General features: G+C 43.4%; 1 protein-coding gene across 2 annotated transcripts in view; it reads left to right on the top strand.

The window, feature by feature from the left end:
- Positions 1–17,470, top strand: part of sema4c (sema domain, immunoglobulin domain (Ig), transmembrane domain (TM) and short cytoplasmic domain, (semaphorin) 4C) — a 101,970-nt gene extending 84,500 nt beyond the window's left edge. For both annotated transcript variants that reach the window (XM_080050851.1, XM_080050852.1), the window contains exons 11-18: positions 2,404–2,548; positions 3,514–3,727; positions 7,441–7,556; positions 9,340–9,497; positions 11,095–11,186; positions 11,989–12,405; positions 12,560–14,784; positions 16,248–17,470. In XM_080050851.1, coding sequence (XP_079906977.1) covers positions 2,404–2,548; positions 3,514–3,727; positions 7,441–7,556; positions 9,340–9,497; positions 11,095–11,186; positions 11,989–12,405; positions 12,560–13,038 — 1,621 coding nt within the window. In that variant the 3' untranslated portion in view covers positions 13,039–14,784; positions 16,248–17,470. The remainder of the gene's footprint in view (positions 1–2,403; positions 2,549–3,513; positions 3,728–7,440; positions 7,557–9,339; positions 9,498–11,094; positions 11,187–11,988; positions 12,406–12,559; positions 14,785–16,247) is intronic.
- Positions 17,471–19,984: the final 2,514 nt, after the last annotated feature.

Raw genomic sequence — 19,984 nt, 5'->3', positions numbered from 1 at the left:
ATGGGAGTTTTTTTTAAGTGGACGCAACTCAAGTGTGCTTGAATATGTTTTATTGCTTAATTAGGGATTGAACGTCTCATGGACCTAATGTTGTTTCAGATGATAGACGTTAGAAGCCCTTCACCAAACAGAATCAGACTGATTGAATCAGGTTGGCTTCTAGAAACATGAACAAGAACAGGGCACGCTTCCAAAGGAAGACTCAGCTTTTTCAAACATTCCATCACAAATATCGATAAACTGGGGATTCACGGTTGGATCAACCGGTCCAATCAAATTATTTGTATTACTCATTACTTGTATTGCCTTCCTATATTAGTATTCTGACCCAACTAATTTTATTTCTTATTATATATCAGATTGTATTATGTCTACATAAGTCTAAAACTGTTGTGTGACTTGATCAAGGAAAAAACTAACTGTATTGATTTCCACTGTTCTCCACTCTTTGATTTCAGGATAAAATAAACTTATTTTTGGAATTTTCCTTCAGAAGTAGCAAAAGAAAAACTTATTTTAAGTGTAATAATTGAACTACAATCAGTTATTTTAAAAGATTGTTGACAATAGCCCCTTAGTTTTGCTAATTGATAGTGTTTTTTATTAGTGGAAAAAGGAGAAGCATTTGTTGGAGCCCTCCATCGCTGTAAATGATAAGTGTTACTTATCCACAAAGAAATCGAGGGCAGGAGGTTTTTCCTCTCAGAAGAAAAGTTGGAGACGTTCTCCGTCTCCGGGCAATGCCGTTTGATGGTAGTCTTTTGTGTTCTTCAATAAGATATCATATCGCAAAGTGAACCGGCTTTGAACTCGGAGCTTTGTTTCTCCGTTCAGAGCTCCTACTGCGACTGGAATATTAAAAAAAATAAGTAATCCCTTTCCTCTGTGTGACTGGCTGAGGGATTCCTTAAAGCCCTGAGGCTTTGACAGAGATAACATTAAGATAATTGGACATTATGTAAATGATGACTCACAGTTCAAGCCATAATCGGAGTTAATAGACTCGCTTTTTAACTCGCTAAGACATCAGGTCCGTCCTTTGGTTTTGACGTTCACCTTATAACACCGATGGCACCGCTGCACAGTACACAGTGCTGCTCCAGACTAGATAGGCACTGAATTAATGCAGGCAACCAGTTTCCATAGTTTAAAAAATGTGTTTTACAGCAGCCTTTCACACTTCATTTGAAGATTAAGATGGAGCTATGTACCTTTGATGAATATTCCAGAAAGTAAATGCAATAAGGCTGTACAACTTATTTGTCATGTTCAAGGCACACAGTTTGGCTTATTTACTACTAAATATATGTCATTCCATCAATATGCCAGTGACACAGTTTGAAATTTATATCAAGATGTTTTCCTTCCGGTGAATGAGCACGGAGAATATCAAATATACTTGTAGATGAGGAGTGCAGCTATCTTTTAATGTGTCTGGGCTGTGTGTCAATACCCAATTTCAGTCCCACATGGGGTCGGGAGTGGAAAAAAATTCCATCCCACACCCCTCAAACTCACCATTAAATGAAATGCATTTCCTTAGTCACAACTCCAACTGATTGATTTCAGTGGCCTATCAATGATGTGTATTACACAGACATCTGTGTGGGCATTAGTTTTCTTAACCTCAGAAAGAGCTGAGAAGCGTGAACACATCTTAAGTGTGTCTGACATTTTGGTAACATTTTAGCATTTTCTGAATATCTCTCGAAAGTAAGAGATAGTTAAATATGATACATAAATACCTAAGTATTTTTCTCTAGTGTATATGTGGCATGTGTTTAGGAGTTTAGTTGTATATTTGTTATTTTTTAATTGTGGTATATGTCCTGAAACGTTAGTCGTTTGAGGTTTATGTTTATGCAGACGATGTTCATGTTTATTTGTTTGTTCAGATAAGGATTGATGAATGTTGTTGTTAGATTATGGCAGGCCAACATGTGGATATGTTTGGTTGGTTGTTCATATAATGTGTCGATGGGTTAGGAAAATGACCTGAAATGAAAGTAAAATATCCAATCATTCAAATCTCTTCAGCTCATTTAATAAAGGATAGTTTAATCTGTGTGGTTAATACTTACCATGATTATTTACTTGCACTGCATTGCTGAAAATATTCTTTTTTAACTTCAAATCTCCCCTTTGGCAGTGTGGTGGTTATACTGTACATTTTTTTTGATTTTTACTTCATATTCAATTCTTTTAACATGCTCCGAGATGTATATTGTGCCAAAACTCCCATATTTGATTTCTGTTTTGGTGGATCTAGTCTGGCTTATGTCTTGTGCGACATCAAGACAAGCCACTGAAAAGTCACATTCTTCTACCAGTGGATGACAGGTATAATCCGTCTCTCGTGTCTTTGCACTGCCACACATCACTGACTCCCCGCCGTGTTTTCAGGGGCGACGTTGACGTGTCGGCGGTGTGCCAGTACCAGATCGCTGACGTGAAGAAGGTGTTCGAAGGATCCTACAAAGAATACAGAGAGGCATCCCAGAGGTGGGGACGCTACACAGGCACTGTCCCCATACCACGGCCCGGATCGGTAAGTGACTGTATATATATTATGGAGAGGTTTAAGGGGCAGGGTAGGGAATTCACTTTAACCAGTGGCTTTACATTACATTACATGTCATTTAGCAGACGCTTTTATCCAAAGCGTCTCACAACTGGAGCACACATTCATACACCGATAGCAGCAGCTCTCACCGAGGGGGGTGTGTTTAAGTATCAGGAGACATTTTATGGTTCAGTGTCTTGCTCAGGGACACTTGGACATATGGCGGGGAGACTAGGGATCGAACCACTGACCCTATAGTTGCGGGTCCACCACCCTTTCCACTTTGCCACAGCCCCACCAGCTTTGTCTGCCCATGTGAAAATGTTTTTGGGAATTTTGGATCATTTCCAATTTTATCAAATGTTGGGAACCGCCAGGGTTCTCCAAATCAAATTCAAGACTTCTTAATACCACTTAGAATGAAATTTAATGCCAACTGCACTCCCGTACAAGTTTAAAGGATATAATGGAGGATCAGTATGGATTCTATGCCCTAAGAAAATGATGAACCCAGTTGTGTTGCATGAAATATTCAATATTCAATAAGTCTTCTATGATATTGTATTTCTTAAAGTTCATATTAAACAAGTACAATCTGTTTTTTCTTTGTGTGAGCTACTGCATCACGAAAGGAGAAATAAGTGGGCGGAGGAGGGGTAGTGAAAGATGGAGGGGAGGGGGGAGTGTTAATGGGCGTTGTAGAGAAGGAAGTGGAAGAGAGCTGAAGAAGCTGGCACGACACGAAAAGCCATGAAAGTAATGATATAGGGGCGACAGGAAGGGGAGGGCAGTCCTCTAAAAAGCCAAATAGTCATTGCCAACCTGTGCCAGCTGGAGCTAAGAAGTTTCTTCCTCTTCCTCTCCCTCCTTCTTGGCCCCCCTCTGGCTCTTTCTCTCCATACCTTTCCTTCCTTCATTTCCCCCTGTGTTCGTGCCTGTCCATTCTGCAGTGTATAACCAACACAGACAGGGAGAACGGCTACAACAGCTCTCTGCAGCTGCCAGACGCCACGCTCAACTTTGCCAAGAAGCACCCGCTGATGGAGGACAAAGCTCTGGCTCGCCCCCTGCTGCTCACCAAGGGAGTCAACTTCACGCGGCTGGCGGTGGACCGGGTCAGCGGCCTGGACCAGCGGGCGTACAACATGCTCTTCATCGGCACAGGTACACACACACTACACCACGGCTCCTTTGCCCCCCCCCCCCGTGTTAGAGGTTAGTACACTGGTGTAGCTGTTTGGGTTGCATTGTCTCCCTCACACACATCAATGATTCTGGAGACGCTTGTTGTAAAAATCACTTTGTCAAAATCAGTGAATACCTTGTCACGATCAGCTACCTCTCAGTACAGTCGGTGCGCTGGAAAAAAAGCAGATGCTAATACACAGCATAGGCTCTGTAAACTAGTATATACACAAAGGGTATATAAAAAAGGGGCCAACTTTAGCTAGCAACATGCCCGTTTACAGAGGCTAGGCTGTGTTTTACTGCAACGTTGGATTTCTGTCACCACAGGCCAAGAGCACACCATTCTTTCCATCTCGAAAAATGACAATATAGTCGAGACCATCACCTTCGAGATTGCAAGCTATGGTTTAAACCAGTATTTTCAGCAGGGATTTTGTGTTGTGTTGTGTTGGATTATACAGTATATGTGGTGTCCCTGTTATTTTGCCCACCTCCTATAACAAGGTGTTCTGTTGATGTGACAGTGAAAATACATCCTACTAGGCAAACAGGCTTTCTTTATATTCCCCCATTCCCTCGCTGTGAGTGTGAGTGTGTGTGTGTGTGTGTGTGTGTGTGTGTGTGTGTGTGTGTGTGTGTGTGTGTGTGTGTGTGTGTGTGTGTGTGTGTGTGTGTGTGTGTGTGTGTGTGTGTGTGTGTGTGTGTGTGTTTATCTGTGTGTATCTGTGTGTCTGCCTGTGTCTATGTCGAGGGAGAGTTGCACAGAGTATTTGTTGAAGAGATGAGAGCTTACAGGCCGTGGCAGCCGACAGGGACAGGGACTGGCATTAGGTATGTGGTGGGACGACACAACATGCCATCTGGCCAGACTTCAGCTGGGTTTTTCAATTAAGGCTTTGATTTGCACACTGAGATCCATCTTCATGCATCAAAGGAAACGTCTCTGTACGCGCAGGCTTAATTAATATCTCCAGTCAGTAGCCGTCGCCCCCCCCCCCCCCCCCCCCCACCCCCCTTTCTGCAGGTGTCCTGTTCTGGCACCGAATCTGAAGTCAGCCGGGGCCCTCCAGGAGCCGTAATCTTGAATAACGCAGATCTGACAGCCGATTCTGGGGGAATGTGAATTTTAATGCAGCCCCATCTCATGAATGGAGATAGCCTCTGCTACTTACCATTCCGATCACTGCAGCGGCACAGCGACTGTGGCAACTGACAGTGTGTGACAACCGCGGACTCAGGGCTTCTCTCTGCTGGCAAGCGGGGAGGCCAACCAGGGACACACACATATACACACACACACACATGGCACGGGCGCACACATGAGTTACACATTCACAAATTGATACACACACACACACACGCACGCACACAGATAAACACGCTCACACTCCCCGAGCCAAGTGCAGTCATCCCCTCGTGTCGTGCTTCACGGCACAAACTCAACAGGGCCCTCGGCAGACGTGCGTTCATGGTGCCAATTGGGCTGTGGGCTTGATTAGCTATTAGCTGCGGCAAAGCGACAGCTGATGTGAACAGAGAGAGAGAGAGAGAGAGGGAGAGCTTGTCGAGACTGTTTTCCAGGAAAACTAGGATACAGGATTGAGGGATTAGCTGACACAGGCTCCTGACACCGCGAGTGGCGAGTATCATGATATGCCTGCTGTTTGCTATACGTGTGTGTGTGTGTGTGTGTGTGTGTGTGTGTGTGTGTGTGTGTGTGTGTGTGTACTGTACATATACAGTATATATACATACAGTATATATTGCTCAAGTCGTTTATCTAAAGTGAGAAGAGAACGCACAAAAATAAAACACACAACTAAATGTGATTGTATGAATTTGAATTCAATCTCATTCTGCCATTTGATTCTGATTTTAAACAAAATCAGTTATACATACCGTAGGTCTTTCTTGGATAAATAAAGATTAAAAAAGGGTGAAATCATGGGAGTGATAGTGAAGTGTAGTGCTCTATGCTTGTGTTTGCCTTAGGCCCCAACAACGGATCCCAAGTACGCTATTTTTCATATCATCCGTAAGAGGACCGCGCTAAGAAACGCACATATAAGCACATACTGTACAACTGTTCCTCCCTAACATAATACGCACTCATCAAGGTCACCCCACCGGCTGTGCCCGCGTGGTCTTCCATCACAGGGGGATCCAGACTTGTTCACAGTGCCCTACATGAAAGCAGCTCAGGATCACCTCTTCCACCTCCCCGAGCATTCAGCTCCCCACACACACACAGTATGGAAGAATCGAATGCCTCTCTGATAATATTACCTTTACCTAAGGTCTTAAAGGGCCAGCAACAGCCTCTCCACTCTTTTAAATTCTTCTTCTTCAGAAAGTATCCTGCTGAGCTGGACCCCTTTGTGGTAATGCAGGCAGGCTGTATGGAGAAGTTGGTTTCCTTTTCCCATTTTTCTGCAGTAGAGAAGCATGACATTTTAGCGTGTTCTTTTTTTTTAGAGTTTAACAAAATTGAAGTCGATGAAGGTCCCAGACAACTTGATGGCACTGTAGCTACATTCATTTCTTATGACTACGTGTGTGACTGCGAGCGTATTCTCTCCGTGGAGAGTACTTGAACTTGTACCACTTGTCTTTCATAGACCTTTTTCACTGGGAAAAGTGCAGCTCTAATGAATAGCTTTAATTGAGGCTGTATTCTTAGGTGTTCCATTTCCAGGGCCATTCTATTCACAGCCCCAAAATCTCATTAATGTTATAGTTTCACCTCTGCTTTTCCTGCGGTGACAAGTCAAAACTAAGTAATAAAAGCCATTGCCTTGGGTTCACTTTTGTCTGGTTTGAAGGCATAGCAAGGCACAACGCGAATCGATAGCAATTGGGGAACATAGTCTGTATGGGGTTTTTTTTAGGAAAGTTTGTGAACAGCAGCTAATGAAAGGGATTTGCTAGTACACTGTGACTCTTAAGATTTTTTTATATATGATTCTATTGTTTTGGGCACCAAAAGAGTGTGTTTGTATATCATAATATCTCACCATTAATATTTAAGTGAATTTCTATGTGTGTGTGTGTGTGTGTGTGTGTGTGTGTGTGTGTGTGTGTGCGTGTGTGTGTGCGTGTGTGCGTGTGTGTGTGCATGAATACATTAGTATATCATTAATATTTAAGTAAAATACTGCCGTTTGTTGACTGATCATTAATATTTAATTGACTGGTATGCAGTCACAGGTGTATGGAAATGTATGATATCACATCTTTATTATTCAAATGAACTTTTGTGCCGTTGCAGGTGTGTGTGTGTGTGTTTGTGTGTGTGTGTGTGTGTGTGTGTGTGTGTGTGTGTGTGTGTGTGTGTTTGTGTTTGTGTGTTTGTGTGTGTGTGTGTGTGTGGGTGTGGGGGCACGCGCGCTGGTGTGCGTGCGTGTGTGAATATTTTTTCTAATATCACATCAAGGACATTTAAATGAGGTGGTCGGCCAACAAAGGTGTGTGCTTATTGGGTATTTTGTATTGGCGCTAGGCGGAGTGCTCAGGCTACCTTTTTGAAAATAAATGTTTTTATGTGTGCCATGAAGAACTGCCTCCCGAGGGGAGGAAAAGAAAAGTTTTAAAAACAGTCCATTGCACTGACGTGAACTGCGATTTGAAGTTTGAACAGTGAACAGTGGAGAAGTATAATGAGCCGAATCCTCTTCCTCTGTGTTTTCCAGCGGAGGGTTGGCTGCAGAGGGTGGTGATCCTGGGCTCAGAGGCCCACGTCATAGAGGAGATCCAGCTGTTTGAGACAGCACAGCCAGTGGACAGCCTCACCATCTCCCACTCCAAGGTAAGGGAAAAGGCTCCAGGTATTTCAATGGGGAATTGCAGCAGTGACATGCAGGCTCTACACTTTTACACTAATCATATGGACATGAGAGCAGATGAATAATGTCATCTGTAGCTCTGAGGCTTTTTCCAGAAGTCTGAGAAAACGGCTCCACTGATGAACTGATAGCAGCTGGTATGGGGCTTGGACGTTACACATTGCTAATAGAAACAGCTGCATTACAAACTGCAGTAAGTGGGCACCACGTAGGACGTCTGAATATCTCAGACTCTTATTCATCACTTTAGACCATCTCACCGGGTCAGAAGGCAAACATCTTCACTGCAGCCGTCACTCGAGGTGAAAAGCTGGCCATAAGAGGGCAGAGGGCTTAAGATGCAGACTGTTGATTTCAATGCAACGCCTTCCAATCCAGCTGGGGAACCATCTCTCTGCCTGATTTCTTGCCATTACTGTCTCTACTAGTGCTATCAGATGAAGTCATAAAAGCCCCCCCCCCCCCCCCCGCCCAAAAAAGAAGTATTAAAAGCTTTCAGTCACAGAGAGGGACCGGTCGTGATCATTCAATTTGACATTATTTCAGAAAAGTGTGGGTGTAGGCATTTTTACTTGATTCAGGACTGGACGGATACATTTCTGTCGAGGACATGTTGACAGACCAGAATTCATTTCCTCAATTTAAGGCAGAAGGAATTTTAATAAGCGGAAGAAGAAAGAAAGAATAAAGCTTCTATCTTCTATTTATTTTTTGATTTGATCATTTGAGTCTGGGCTTCCAGCTGATTCCATTCAACATAGTAAAGCGTGGCCATGTGTATATTATCGCCCGTGGACTCCAGATGTAATTGTTTTCTGTCTTTTTGAGGGACAGTAATTCTTAATGGTCGCTGGGGGGGTTGGGGGGGGACTTTGTTGTTTTTGGGTAACCGCCCCTCCTGCCTGACCAGCACATCCAGCCATGGTTCTAAGCTTCATCTGATCATATCCTTCAAAAGGTTGTTTTTTTTGTGTGTGGGGCGCTTTGCTTTCACATCTCTTGTTCATTGGTATTCAGTGAAAACGACGGGACTTTGTCTTCTGCTTATCTGTCAATACTCTTTGTGCCCAACACTTTGAGTCCTTGATACATTGACAACAGACAGACAGTCAGGTGGCCCCGGTGACACTCGGGCAGACGTTGTTTTTTTTATCAGCGCTGCCCTTTATTCACATGGAGTGTCACCCTCATGAATCCAAATCCCTCTTCACAATAACAGTATTTACAATCTTTTTCACCGCGGCGGGCGAATTGAACCTCTGGCCCCTGTCATTTCCTCCCTGCCCCTGTCAACTCAAGCGCTGCTGTGTGTCCCTGTGGCTCTGCGGTGGTGGCGGTGCGTCCGTTGATCGATGCAGTTTTGACGGGGAGGTTCCCAGCCTCTAAAGCCCACTGCTTATCTCATTAATGCTGGCTTAGCCGCGCCACCACCAGACATTTTATAACAGCTTTTGCACCGAGAAAAAAAAAAGAAAAGCGAAACCCAGATTGGATTGGAAAAAAGGGTCGAGGGGGTGAATGTTATTGTAATTGAGAGTGATTATCCCATTATCTCCTCTAACCCCTAACTGAGTCACCATCCCTCTCTCTCTCCCTCTCTCTTTCTCTCTCCCTCTGTTTATCTTTCCTCTTGTTTTTCATCTCTCTCTGGCTCTTGTCTCTGGATGATGGCTGGATCTGTTCTTTGTCTTCGTCCTCCTCCTTCTCTTCTTCTTCTCCTCCTTCTCTCTCTCCCTCCCCCTGCAGAAGTACTTGTACATCGGCTCTCGTTCGGAGGTTCTCCAGCTGCCCTTGGCCAACTGCAGCCGCTATCAGTCCCAGCCAGACTGTCTGCTGAGCCGCGACCCGTACTGCGCCTGGGACAGCGAGGGCCGCGCCTGCGTCCGCATCGACCTCCACCGCGGGTGAGACAGACAACGCCATATGTGCACCCATGCATTCAGACTGTACACTACATAAAATGAACCCATACAGGTATTGGGAGCCTCTGTGATGATGTTTGAAGGTGAGACATGGCAGGCAAAAAGAGGAGTTGTTTTTTCAAGCACTGGACAATTTTGGGCTACTTTGCGCTTCCATATTTCTCTTATAAAACCATCTTTAACAGCCTTTATTTCTCAAAATGAGTTTAGTTTTTTTTCTCTCTGAACCAAAAATCTAAAGTCAACTTAACTTTCCTCGCTCTTTCTTAGCACTTTTCCGAAGGTCATTGCACAAGGAATTGTTCATGAATTTTTAACCGTCTGATTTATGATCTGAAAAAAAACATGCCGAAAATGCCTTTTTTTAAGACCTGTACTTGGTATTTTTCGATTTATAACATTAGAAAAGGCTGTATCCAAAATCTGTTATGAAAGACTTTTAGACACTAATATGTTGTAAAAAATGAAGATTTTAACCCACGCTTTATCCATTATCTAGATTTTAGTTTTAGTTTTTAAAGATTATGCAAATAAACACAGTAAAAGTTAGATATTGCCACATTTGCATATGTATTCAACGTTACTGAACAGATTGTAATACAATGTTCTCTTGATATACTGTAAGTAATCAACTGGCAAAGCTTCAGGATGATATCTATAGTGCCCTGCAGTGTCTCACCTTCAAAGGGAGCTGCTCATTGCAAATGTTGGAGAAAAAAAACCTTCGGAAAGAAAACGTGTTTAGATATAATGGGATTCTTAAACTCTGTGTTGACACCCCGACTAATGAAAGTCTGTTAGCTGGATAGTAGCAGCTGTGCACAAAGAAAGCTTTCATTGCAGGTTCTACAGACTTTCACCCTGAAGCTGTTGATTAAAATCCCTCCTTGCTTTCTATGCTATTATTTCCCTGCTCAGCCTTGTGGAACAAACACTATAAAAGAAATATGAAATTGACAACCTGTGGTCAGGGAGGGACTTTGTGCATATCAGAACAGGAAAACATTCCCCATATCTACTGTATGTTAAAACCCAAGGCTGAAACGTACTATTTGTTACATTCACAGGTGATTTGTAGCTATTACTATAATTATTATAACCCCCATTTAACCTGGGGCGTCACTTTGAGATTAAATTCACTTTTTCAAGAGAGACGTGGCCACGATGGACAGCCGTAAACACATTACAGTTACAGCATAACACACAAGACAAAATACAAGTTCAACAGGCACCTTGCAAGTGCAATTGGGAAACTACATTAAAATGATTGATTCAAACATTGGTAATTTCCCAATGGAGCCTGATTTCAACCTCCTTAACGGCTTTTTAAATTCACTGAGAGTCCCTTTAGTCCTCAAGTTTGAGCTCCTTCTGCAGGTCTACTTTCTTGTTATGTTGTTTTCAGGTTATTTTAAGTATCATTATGATGGGACAAAAGATTTCATTGCAAACACTGGAGGCCATTGTTTGTTATCTGTGGCCCTGTGTGTGGAAATGTCCCGTGGTTCTTATGTGAGAGAGAGAGACCATTATTAATCTCCCCGCTGTGCCTTCTGCCCTCTGCCCCCACCCCCTCCAGGTCCACCTCCTCCCTGTCTCAGGACCTCATGCTGGAGAGGTTCAGCCGGGGGAAAGCCAAGTTTGATAAGCCTGTCTCCATCCCCAGCCCCGGTGAGTATAGGCTAACAGGGTCACACACCTCAGCAGCGGCCCCTTGTGGGAGTTAATCGCAATTGCAGGAGCAGCAAGGAGGAGAGAGAATACGTTTAGATTGGAGCTAAATTGAATCAAGTAGAGTAGAGCTAGCTGCTCCAGGCAGTGCACAAAAACAATTGGGGGGGACATGGCTCAAGCAAATAAATAAGGGCACAATTGTATTTTCATTTAAACCGCAAACACTTTTGACATTGTCTTCATTTACGTGCCATTCCTGTATCTGACTGTATTTTCAACATTTTGTAAGTTGCCCTGCAAATTAGAGTGATTGATTGCTAGCTTGGCAATTACAGACTACAGAAGTTTACAATGAGGAAATTACAACCAAATCCTTCTGACTTAATGATTGATTGGGTTTTTTTTATGGATAACGTGAAAAAATGTCAGTGTTGTTTTGCCTGCTTTCATAATTACACCAGTGCCTATAGCTACCTGAGTGAGTACTATAAGCGAACAGGAGGGATGCGTGCTTTCCTTGACAAGTCAGGACAAGTTGCAAAAGTTTGAGAGGACGGGGCATGCGGAGTACTTTCTAGATTGATAAGGCATATTTTTCATGGATACATCTATACATTTCTGTCTTTATATTTGATAGAATAAAAAACATTGATTTAGTTATTTATTTATTTATTTATTTATTTGACTCTGGGGTTTAGTTTATTCACACATCATCATCTTATCATTGAGAATTAGTATGATATGATACCTAACCCCCTCTTCTTTTCTACTCTTCCCTTTCTCCTGTGCCCTCTTGCAGAGCACTCTCGTCTGAAGAACGTGACGGTGGTGGTGGGCTCTGACATGGTGCTCCCCTGCCAGCTGGTGTCCAACCTGGCCCAACCCTGCTGGATGCTGAACGACCGCGAGCTCCTGCTGGGAGACCCTGAGGCTGGGGGCCCGCGCTTCGACCGCACCCTCAAAGCCCTGGTGGTCCCCGAGGCGGGCCAGATGCAGGCCGGACGCTACATCTGCTACTCCGAGGAGCAAGGGGTCAAGTTCCAGACGGAGCGCTACCAGGTGGCGGTGGTGGCCAGCGCTCCGGTCTTCATGGAGGCTCGGGCCCCCGACAGCAGCATGGGGCTCTTCTGGGTGCTGGTCATCACCCTGGGAGCGGCTTGTCTGCTTCTACTCATCGCGGCTCTCTACCTGCGCAGGAGGCTGAAGCTAGCACTAGGTTTGATTTCAATTGTTTTTATTCTGTTTACACTTCATTTTGAGTTGTCTTGTTGCAAAGTTTAATTTATTATTTAAAGTTGTTTTATTATGTACATATGTTTGCTGCTACTGGTCGTCAGATCAATAAACTATCTATCTATCTGTCTGTCTAGGTAAGGGGGCCGACATGAAGCCCCTGGAGAGCACCCTGGTCTACCCCATCACGTTACCCAAGGAGCCGCCCACCTTCGTGCCCAGCAAGATGCCCAGCGACGACGACCGCTTCTGGGAGACGGGCGCCAACTACTACTACTCTGACGGCTCGCTGAAGATCGTTCCCGGCCACGCCCTGGGCCCCACCAGCGTTAGCAGCACGGCCTCGCCCAGCGCCATCCCGGGCCAGCCCATCCACTCCCCCAGCCGCCTCAGCCTCACCAACATCAGAGGCTCCGGCAGCAACGGCTACGTGCGCCTGAGCCTGAGCGCGGCCGGGGAGGAGAGGGCTAGCGGGGCTGGCGCTGGCGGCGGCGGGCTGGGGAACCTGGGCGTGACCGGGAACGACTACTCCAGCCCCTTCAAGGAGGAGCTGAGGCGCACGCTGCAGCAGAGGAGCGTGCTGCCCGACGCCAACCCAGAGGAGTCGTCCGTCTGAAACGAAGGCCCCCCCCCAAATTTACTACTTTCCACCAGTTGGAAACGAAAACAAAAACAACCAAAACCTACCTCCCTCCTTTTTTGATGAGGATGCCTGCTCTCTCAAACTCTCTCGCCTCTCAAAAATCTCTCGCTCCGCCAATGCCTGTTTTGGCTCACTGTAGACATTTATAGCACACACACACACACACAAGCATGTTAAATATACACACGCTCTCATACGCCGTGTCGTTCGCTCCAACATGCAACACTTCTTGTTCTAGTGTTCTGGGGGCGAGGTGCAGTCATGATGATTGTGGCTTTCTTCTTCTTCCTGTTCCACCACTGTGCAATCGCCACGTGTGTAAATTGTGTATTTAAAAAAAACAAAAAGGCCGAACGCAGAGGAGAAACACCTCAAGCATGGACGTTCAACAAATGATGTTACGTGTTTTTTACTGAAGGGCACTTTTGTTTAGATTTTACGTTGAGTGGACCAAGTGAGGCCCCCCTGTGCTGGAGAAAGGTAGTTGACGAGCGGCCTAAAGCCACCGACTGGAAGTATTGATTGGATTCCCTGTCCTTCTGTTCCTTGAGACTTTTTTTTTCAGCTTACTGCACTTAAAAAACTGGAAGCGAGTCTTCCCCCTTTTTTGTATTGGTGAGCCAGGAGTGTGAGAGCGGTATATAAAAAGACTAATTAATCTCCAAGCTAGACGACAATCACGTCCCCGTGGCGGGAGTGCCGCGTTTGGGACCGAGACGAGAAGAGAGAGAGCGAGAGACAAAGAGAGAGGAAATGAAATGGAAAATGAAGTGAAGTGGAATGAAGGACGCTAAGGGGGAGTTTGGGGGGCTTGAATGAAGGACAATCTCTCAAGACTTTCTCTGCTCAATTTGTATTATTTTGTTTCCACCCCCCCGAGTCTTACTTACCCCCAGAGAAAGTCCTCAATCCCCTTCCACTTTATTTTGTTGTGAAGGTTGCTTTGAATTAAGACATTTCTTGTTGCTCTTTTTCTATGTCCTACGGACTACAACAGTGTTAAGACGGTTATCAATGGCTCCCCTCTGTGAATGACAATGTGGGGGCAAAGTGCTTCAATCCCTCGCTCGGCCCCGCACGGTGACCTTCAAAACGAAACATTCTGGTCTGACAAAGTGCACTCCTGGAACGGCATTTACTAGAGTCATAGTGTGCTTTGGTTGAGCCCTCGTGGACGTGCGCTCATCTCCCTTCAAAGAAAAGGCTATTTGCATTCAGCTCTAAGCAGCGGAACAATAACTGCACACTTAATTCCAAATTGAGGCTGACGTGAAGACATTAGGCACGGAGAATGTAGTTGAACTCTCACTGTTACGACCGGCGGCGGATGTCTCAATAAGTGCTTTAGATCGTATGCGTTTTGTTGAGGGTGGAAACTTGCACTGCCAAGACGGATACTACCCCATCCCACACACACACACACACACACACTTACACACTCACAGTCTTCTAAATGCCAACCATTCCTCGACAACATAGTGTTTGTGGCCCACCCTTAAACCCCAATGAAACCCCATCTCGCTTACCGATGCCCAGAGACTGACCCGGGGCTACTGTGGACTTATACAGAGGAAGAGCACTGTAAAACACACACCAAGATGAAAAGGAGACACTACACACAGTGTTGATGGGAGGGATGGACAGACAGACTGACTGATTGCTGCCTACTGCTGACAAACTGCTGGCTCCTGACGGGAAGCCGCAGTGAACCAGTGAAAGGTATTGTTCTACTTAATTAAATTCATGCAGATTTAAGCCAAGTCCTAACCTTTAACGATTTCCAATTTAGCTTTTTGGCTGCTCAGTGTGGCGTTAGGAATTATTTTGTTTATTTAGCTGGCTTAGGTCCCTTTGCTCAATTTACCACTAAAAGGAATTAAAGGCATTCGGGGAAATGCGCTTACTCGCTTTCTTGCTCAGAGTTTGATGAGAAAGATCGATGTCACCTTCATGTCTGTTTGTGGAGCCACGAGACCGTAAGTAAACCCAAAAGTAGGAGGAAACAGCTAGCCTGGCTTTGAACAAATGAAGAAAAAAGCTCACTATAATTTCAACCAAAATCTTGTTTGTCTCATTTGAATAAAATCAAAGGTGTAAAATAGGTGTGAATCCCACAAAGTTACCAAGAAACTGTCTGACACACAACCTCCATGTACAACTGTTTCGTCACCTAACAATGTGTTTTTTTTTACTAAGTTAAAGCAAAAGAGAGATGTAATGTGTGGCTAGCTGTTCCCCCCTGTTGTGGGTCTTTATGCTAAGCTAAACTAACTAGCTCTAGATTTAGCAAACGGGCATGAGAGTTGTGTCAATTTTCAAGCTCCTGGCAAGAAAGTAAATTGCTATTATAATTAAAAAATGTCCCCAAAAACTCACACTAAATTCAAATGATGACACAATACATATGGTCATTGGTGAAGTGGTATTATTAAGTATATATTGCCTAAAGGTTCAAATATGGCTAATGTTGCCTATTTTAAGGGCATAATGTATGTTTTTAGTTGAATGCAATATCCTTATGCCAATTTTTTTTTGCACTTATCAAAATACCGCCTCTCAGAGTTGCCAAGCGTTTCTGTACACTCCTAGACTTTCTACATCATGTGTACAGCACCAGGTGGCCAGTCACCTCCTCATCTAAAGCTTTCCCTGTGAGCTTTTATTAAAGTCTTGGGGGACAGGTGCATCACGAAGAAAGGCATTTTCATGGCAGGAGAAAAAGGCCCCACACTAACCCGAAACCGGTGACACGAATATGTTGTGAAAGAGATAACGTTTGAATCCGGCAAGGATCAATATAAGTTGGCCTTAGGAAATGTTTGTGCAATAAACAATGTTCTACTTTCAGCACAATTCAGACAGTATACAGGAGCTTTTTACCTATCTCCTACTCCAAACTATCAGACACAACTACAGATTAGGTTTAAAGTTGCTGCAAATTCTCATAGCTGTAGCCTGTATTTATGTATGTATGTATATTATTATCACTTTACCTACAGTAATTCATGGCTGAATCATGTAATTCCACCATCGGACTTATACGGCCAACATGCGAGACGTGTTCCATGGATGAAAAAATGTCGTAGAAACATATAACTTACTATCCGGTCAACTTTGAAAACACCACATATGTTTTCTGTTACTGACGTTATTTTGTCCTCTGTCTGTGCTTTGTCAACCAGGGGCGGCTTTTTGTTTTGGGGATGTGTCTGTCGGGACCAGAAGGAGTACAGCGAGAAGGATGGTGGCAGGACGAAAATACTTTGTTTAGCCCCACTGTGTACAGAGCGCCCAGAGGAGGGTGTAGAATATCAGAACGATCCCGAGGTTGAGGATACTTCAGCCCTCAGCACCTCACCATCCTACTGTTGCATGATCCTCTGCAAGTGGACTGTACAATCTTTGATATGATCATCCTTGTACAAGTGCATCATTTTGATCGCTCATTTTTGGACTTTTACAAACGCTGATGATATTGTGGAACTCTTAACGCTCTTAACGAGGGGGTTCGGAAATGAACTCTTGTCTGATTTTATGGTTCAAGGGTTGTACAGGAATTCATTGCTGCCGTTTGGAACATGTTTACTTTTTCTGTGCCTCTTCACCTTTTTGGATAAGCCAAAGTAGACTGCAGTTGCTTTTGTTCTTTGTTAAGATATTTTCGAACGTTTTTTTTTTTTTTTTTTCAGATCGATATTTAAGTCTCAGCAGTCCGTCCAATTTCCCCCCCCCCCCCCCCAACTGAGCTGATGCGTGCAGCCTTTTTGCATATTTTATCTGCAGCTAAATTCGCCCTCAAGCATAACGCAAACAAAATGGCCTTAAGGCTAATGGTCTTTCTATTTGCTTCCTGTTTATATGTCAATAGTGATGTGCTGGACCCAATTCTTTATCCCCTCCCTTTATGAATAATGTACCAAAACTTTAAGCGTTATTTGATTTGCCCCCTTAAAACCAAATAAGTATCTGTTGATTCAAAGCAGATCAGTGATGGAATGTGTCCACTTAACATTATTAAATCCCCTGAAGCAGATAGCTTAAAGATATTAGCTCTTTACACTGGTACTTGGTTATGTCTAATATATTTCCCTTTCACAGTTGGGCTTTTCTTTCCATATTGCAAAAAAATCTAATAAAAAAATAAAGTAAAACAGGTTTTCATGCTTGGAAAAATGCATGTGCAATGTATTTTTTGTGCATTTATTTTGTTCTTGCCCATTTGTTTGCTCATCATATTTTCTCTCACACGAGGCTTTAAGTTCTGCTGTTTTCTCCCATCATTATTTGTATTATTATATTATCATCATCGTGATATTTTATTTTGTCCCATTTTTTTTCTCGTCTGTTATTGTTCTTTTTTTGTTTGTTTTTAAAATATGTTAAGTAACTTATTTCACTTGTACAAACCTGTTGATATTTATTATCATTGTACATATGTCCTTATTTTTTATATGTGTATATATACACAAATAAAAATGGAGATATACTCGAGGTGTGGGAGTCTGTTTGTAAAGGAGGAAGTCCACCAGTTTTACACATACAGGTCACTTTAGCAGTCAAAGTTAGTACCACTCATCTCAGGAGGATCCAGAATATAACCCTGGTGATTTCATAGTGATGTCATCAGTTATCTCGGCCTGGACTTAGAGGCTACACATTTCAAACAGAAAGCTTAACTTACATGTTCACAGAGTGGGTGTTTAGCTGGGTATGTATATAGGGTCTAACAAAAATTAGCTTTGTTGCATCATGGGAAATGTAGGATCCATTGTTTTAGGGGCTTTACACAGGGGACCCTAAAAAGCAGGGTATCTCGGCCCCTGCTGCTTCAATTTTGACCATTCATTTTTAAATCTGTCTCTTGATAATCCCTGAACTTTATGCGGGTGGAACACTTAATCACTACATTGCCCCTTTAACACATATTTAGTAAGCAACATGTATATGCGAGTGGGACAGCGTTAATATCTTTTATGTGCAGGTTTCAACAAGGCATTCCCTAGCAGTGGTTACATACGCAGTTTTTTTTTGTACAAACAATACAGTATATACATCCACATATTTATGTATATATGAGGAAAATGAGGACACAAATAGGATTATGAACTGGAGTGTGGCTAATCTTTATTCATTGTTATAATAACCTATGAGCCAACAGCTACGATAAGCTGACTCCATAAGACACACACTGCCGACCGACCTGAGTCAGCTGAAATATCACCAAGAGTCCAGACTAACAGTGCAGAACACATAGTAAGCAAGCCAGCAGAGAAGTGGAAATAAATCAGCAGAAGTGCTGGGTAAATGGCTGAAACATCCAGGTTGTCACGCTCAGGGTGGTGGCAGTGAAATACAAACCTGACCTATTCTACTGAAAGGATGGAAAGTAAGACAACGTTTAAACATCAATTGTTCCAGACCATCCTTTTGTCTTTGCTGAAATGGGAACCTAACATGCTGACACAGTTAATCAGTCTGAAATATATTTCCTCTGATGGCCTTGAAGCGAAATCAAAAATATACTCCTTAGAGAAAGTTGGAAATGCCTTTGTAGAAAAATCACCACCAACTCATCACCAATCATTTCAGCAAAAATGAGAGGATGATTAGCAAATATATGGCCTATAGGTGAATTCTGAAAAATACTTTTGGTTTCCAAAAAACTCCATGTAACAATGTGTTGTTGTTTTTCCTACTTTCTCAAACTATGACTTCCAGTTTTCACAATTGTAAACATCCAACTTTTGGAGTGAAACTCATACACAGACAGGGTTGTTTTACCTGTAAATGTCTGAAGTTGTTCCATTTCCTTAGCCTGTGCTGCACAAGAACAACTACAGTCAAGCTTCCATCGCACAGCCCTGCCTGGTGTCAACAGAAGAAGCCACATGCTTCATGTGGTCCACAGTCCCCGGCTGTGGAGAGAGGCTCACGGTTGCATCTGATCTCAGTGTACTCAGCTGTGCCACAGATTCCCAAACCTCACAAAAGGAACTGTGTGTGTGTGTGTGTGTGTGTGTGTGTGTGTGTGTGTGTGTGTGTGTGTGTGGGTGCGTGTGAGTGCCTGCATGTGTGTGTGTGTGTGTGTGTGTGTGTGTGTGTGTGTGTGTGTGTGTGTGTGTGTGTGTGCGGGTGTGTGTGCATGTGTGTGTGTGTTGGGTTTGAGCTCTTCAAAAAATAGACCACAATTCGCCCACCTGTTTGGGATTATTGATTTTCGGTCACAAAGAGTGTACTGGAAGTTATGTCAAACCATTGTAAACCACAAGAGAAATATGGTCATTCCTGTAAAGCATTATTAGCTGCTTCTTAAAATGCCACTCGTTTTTGTTTATAGGCTACTGGTTGATGTTTGACTTACAACCAAGTACTGAACATCAAAGCATAATGTGTATTTTTTAATTGACCTCTTTACCATAAGAGACCAAACATATAAGTGAATGCTACAGTTTTTCTCTGCTGCTATGGCCCAACACACACACACACACACACCTGTGTGGTGAAAAGAGGAGTAGCCTTCAAAGCAGAATGTCACAGTATAACCTCCAGCAAGAACATGCTGAGTGCTACTCTGGCTGACAGATTGGTGGAGTTTTAACTTTGAGCATCAGGTCAGCCATGAACCAACAGACTGAGAGAAGGACGCAGTTGAGCTCCAGCTGTTTGGCTTTTCAAACAGATGTGGCCCTTCAGTGTATATAGGGAGCAATGCCCAGACCAGCTGGATCACTGGGAAAAAAAATTGTTTTTTAATGTTACCGCAAAACATCAAACAGATTGGATTTTCCTTGCCTTTAATGCATCTGGACTATGAATTAGCATCAATTAAAATTAGCAAGGAATTTATTAATCACAAATGCTACCCAATAAATACTGTGCATTCTAATTATGGGCAGAGTTGTTGTCCTATCTATCTACT

Source organism: Ammodytes marinus, assembly GCF_949987685.1.
Source record: "Ammodytes marinus genome assembly, chromosome: 2".
Taxonomy (NCBI): Eukaryota; Metazoa; Chordata; class Actinopteri; order Uranoscopiformes; family Ammodytidae; genus Ammodytes; species Ammodytes marinus.
The sequence above is the reverse complement of the archived record's forward strand: the minus strand, read 5'-3'. Positions and strand labels throughout refer to the sequence as shown.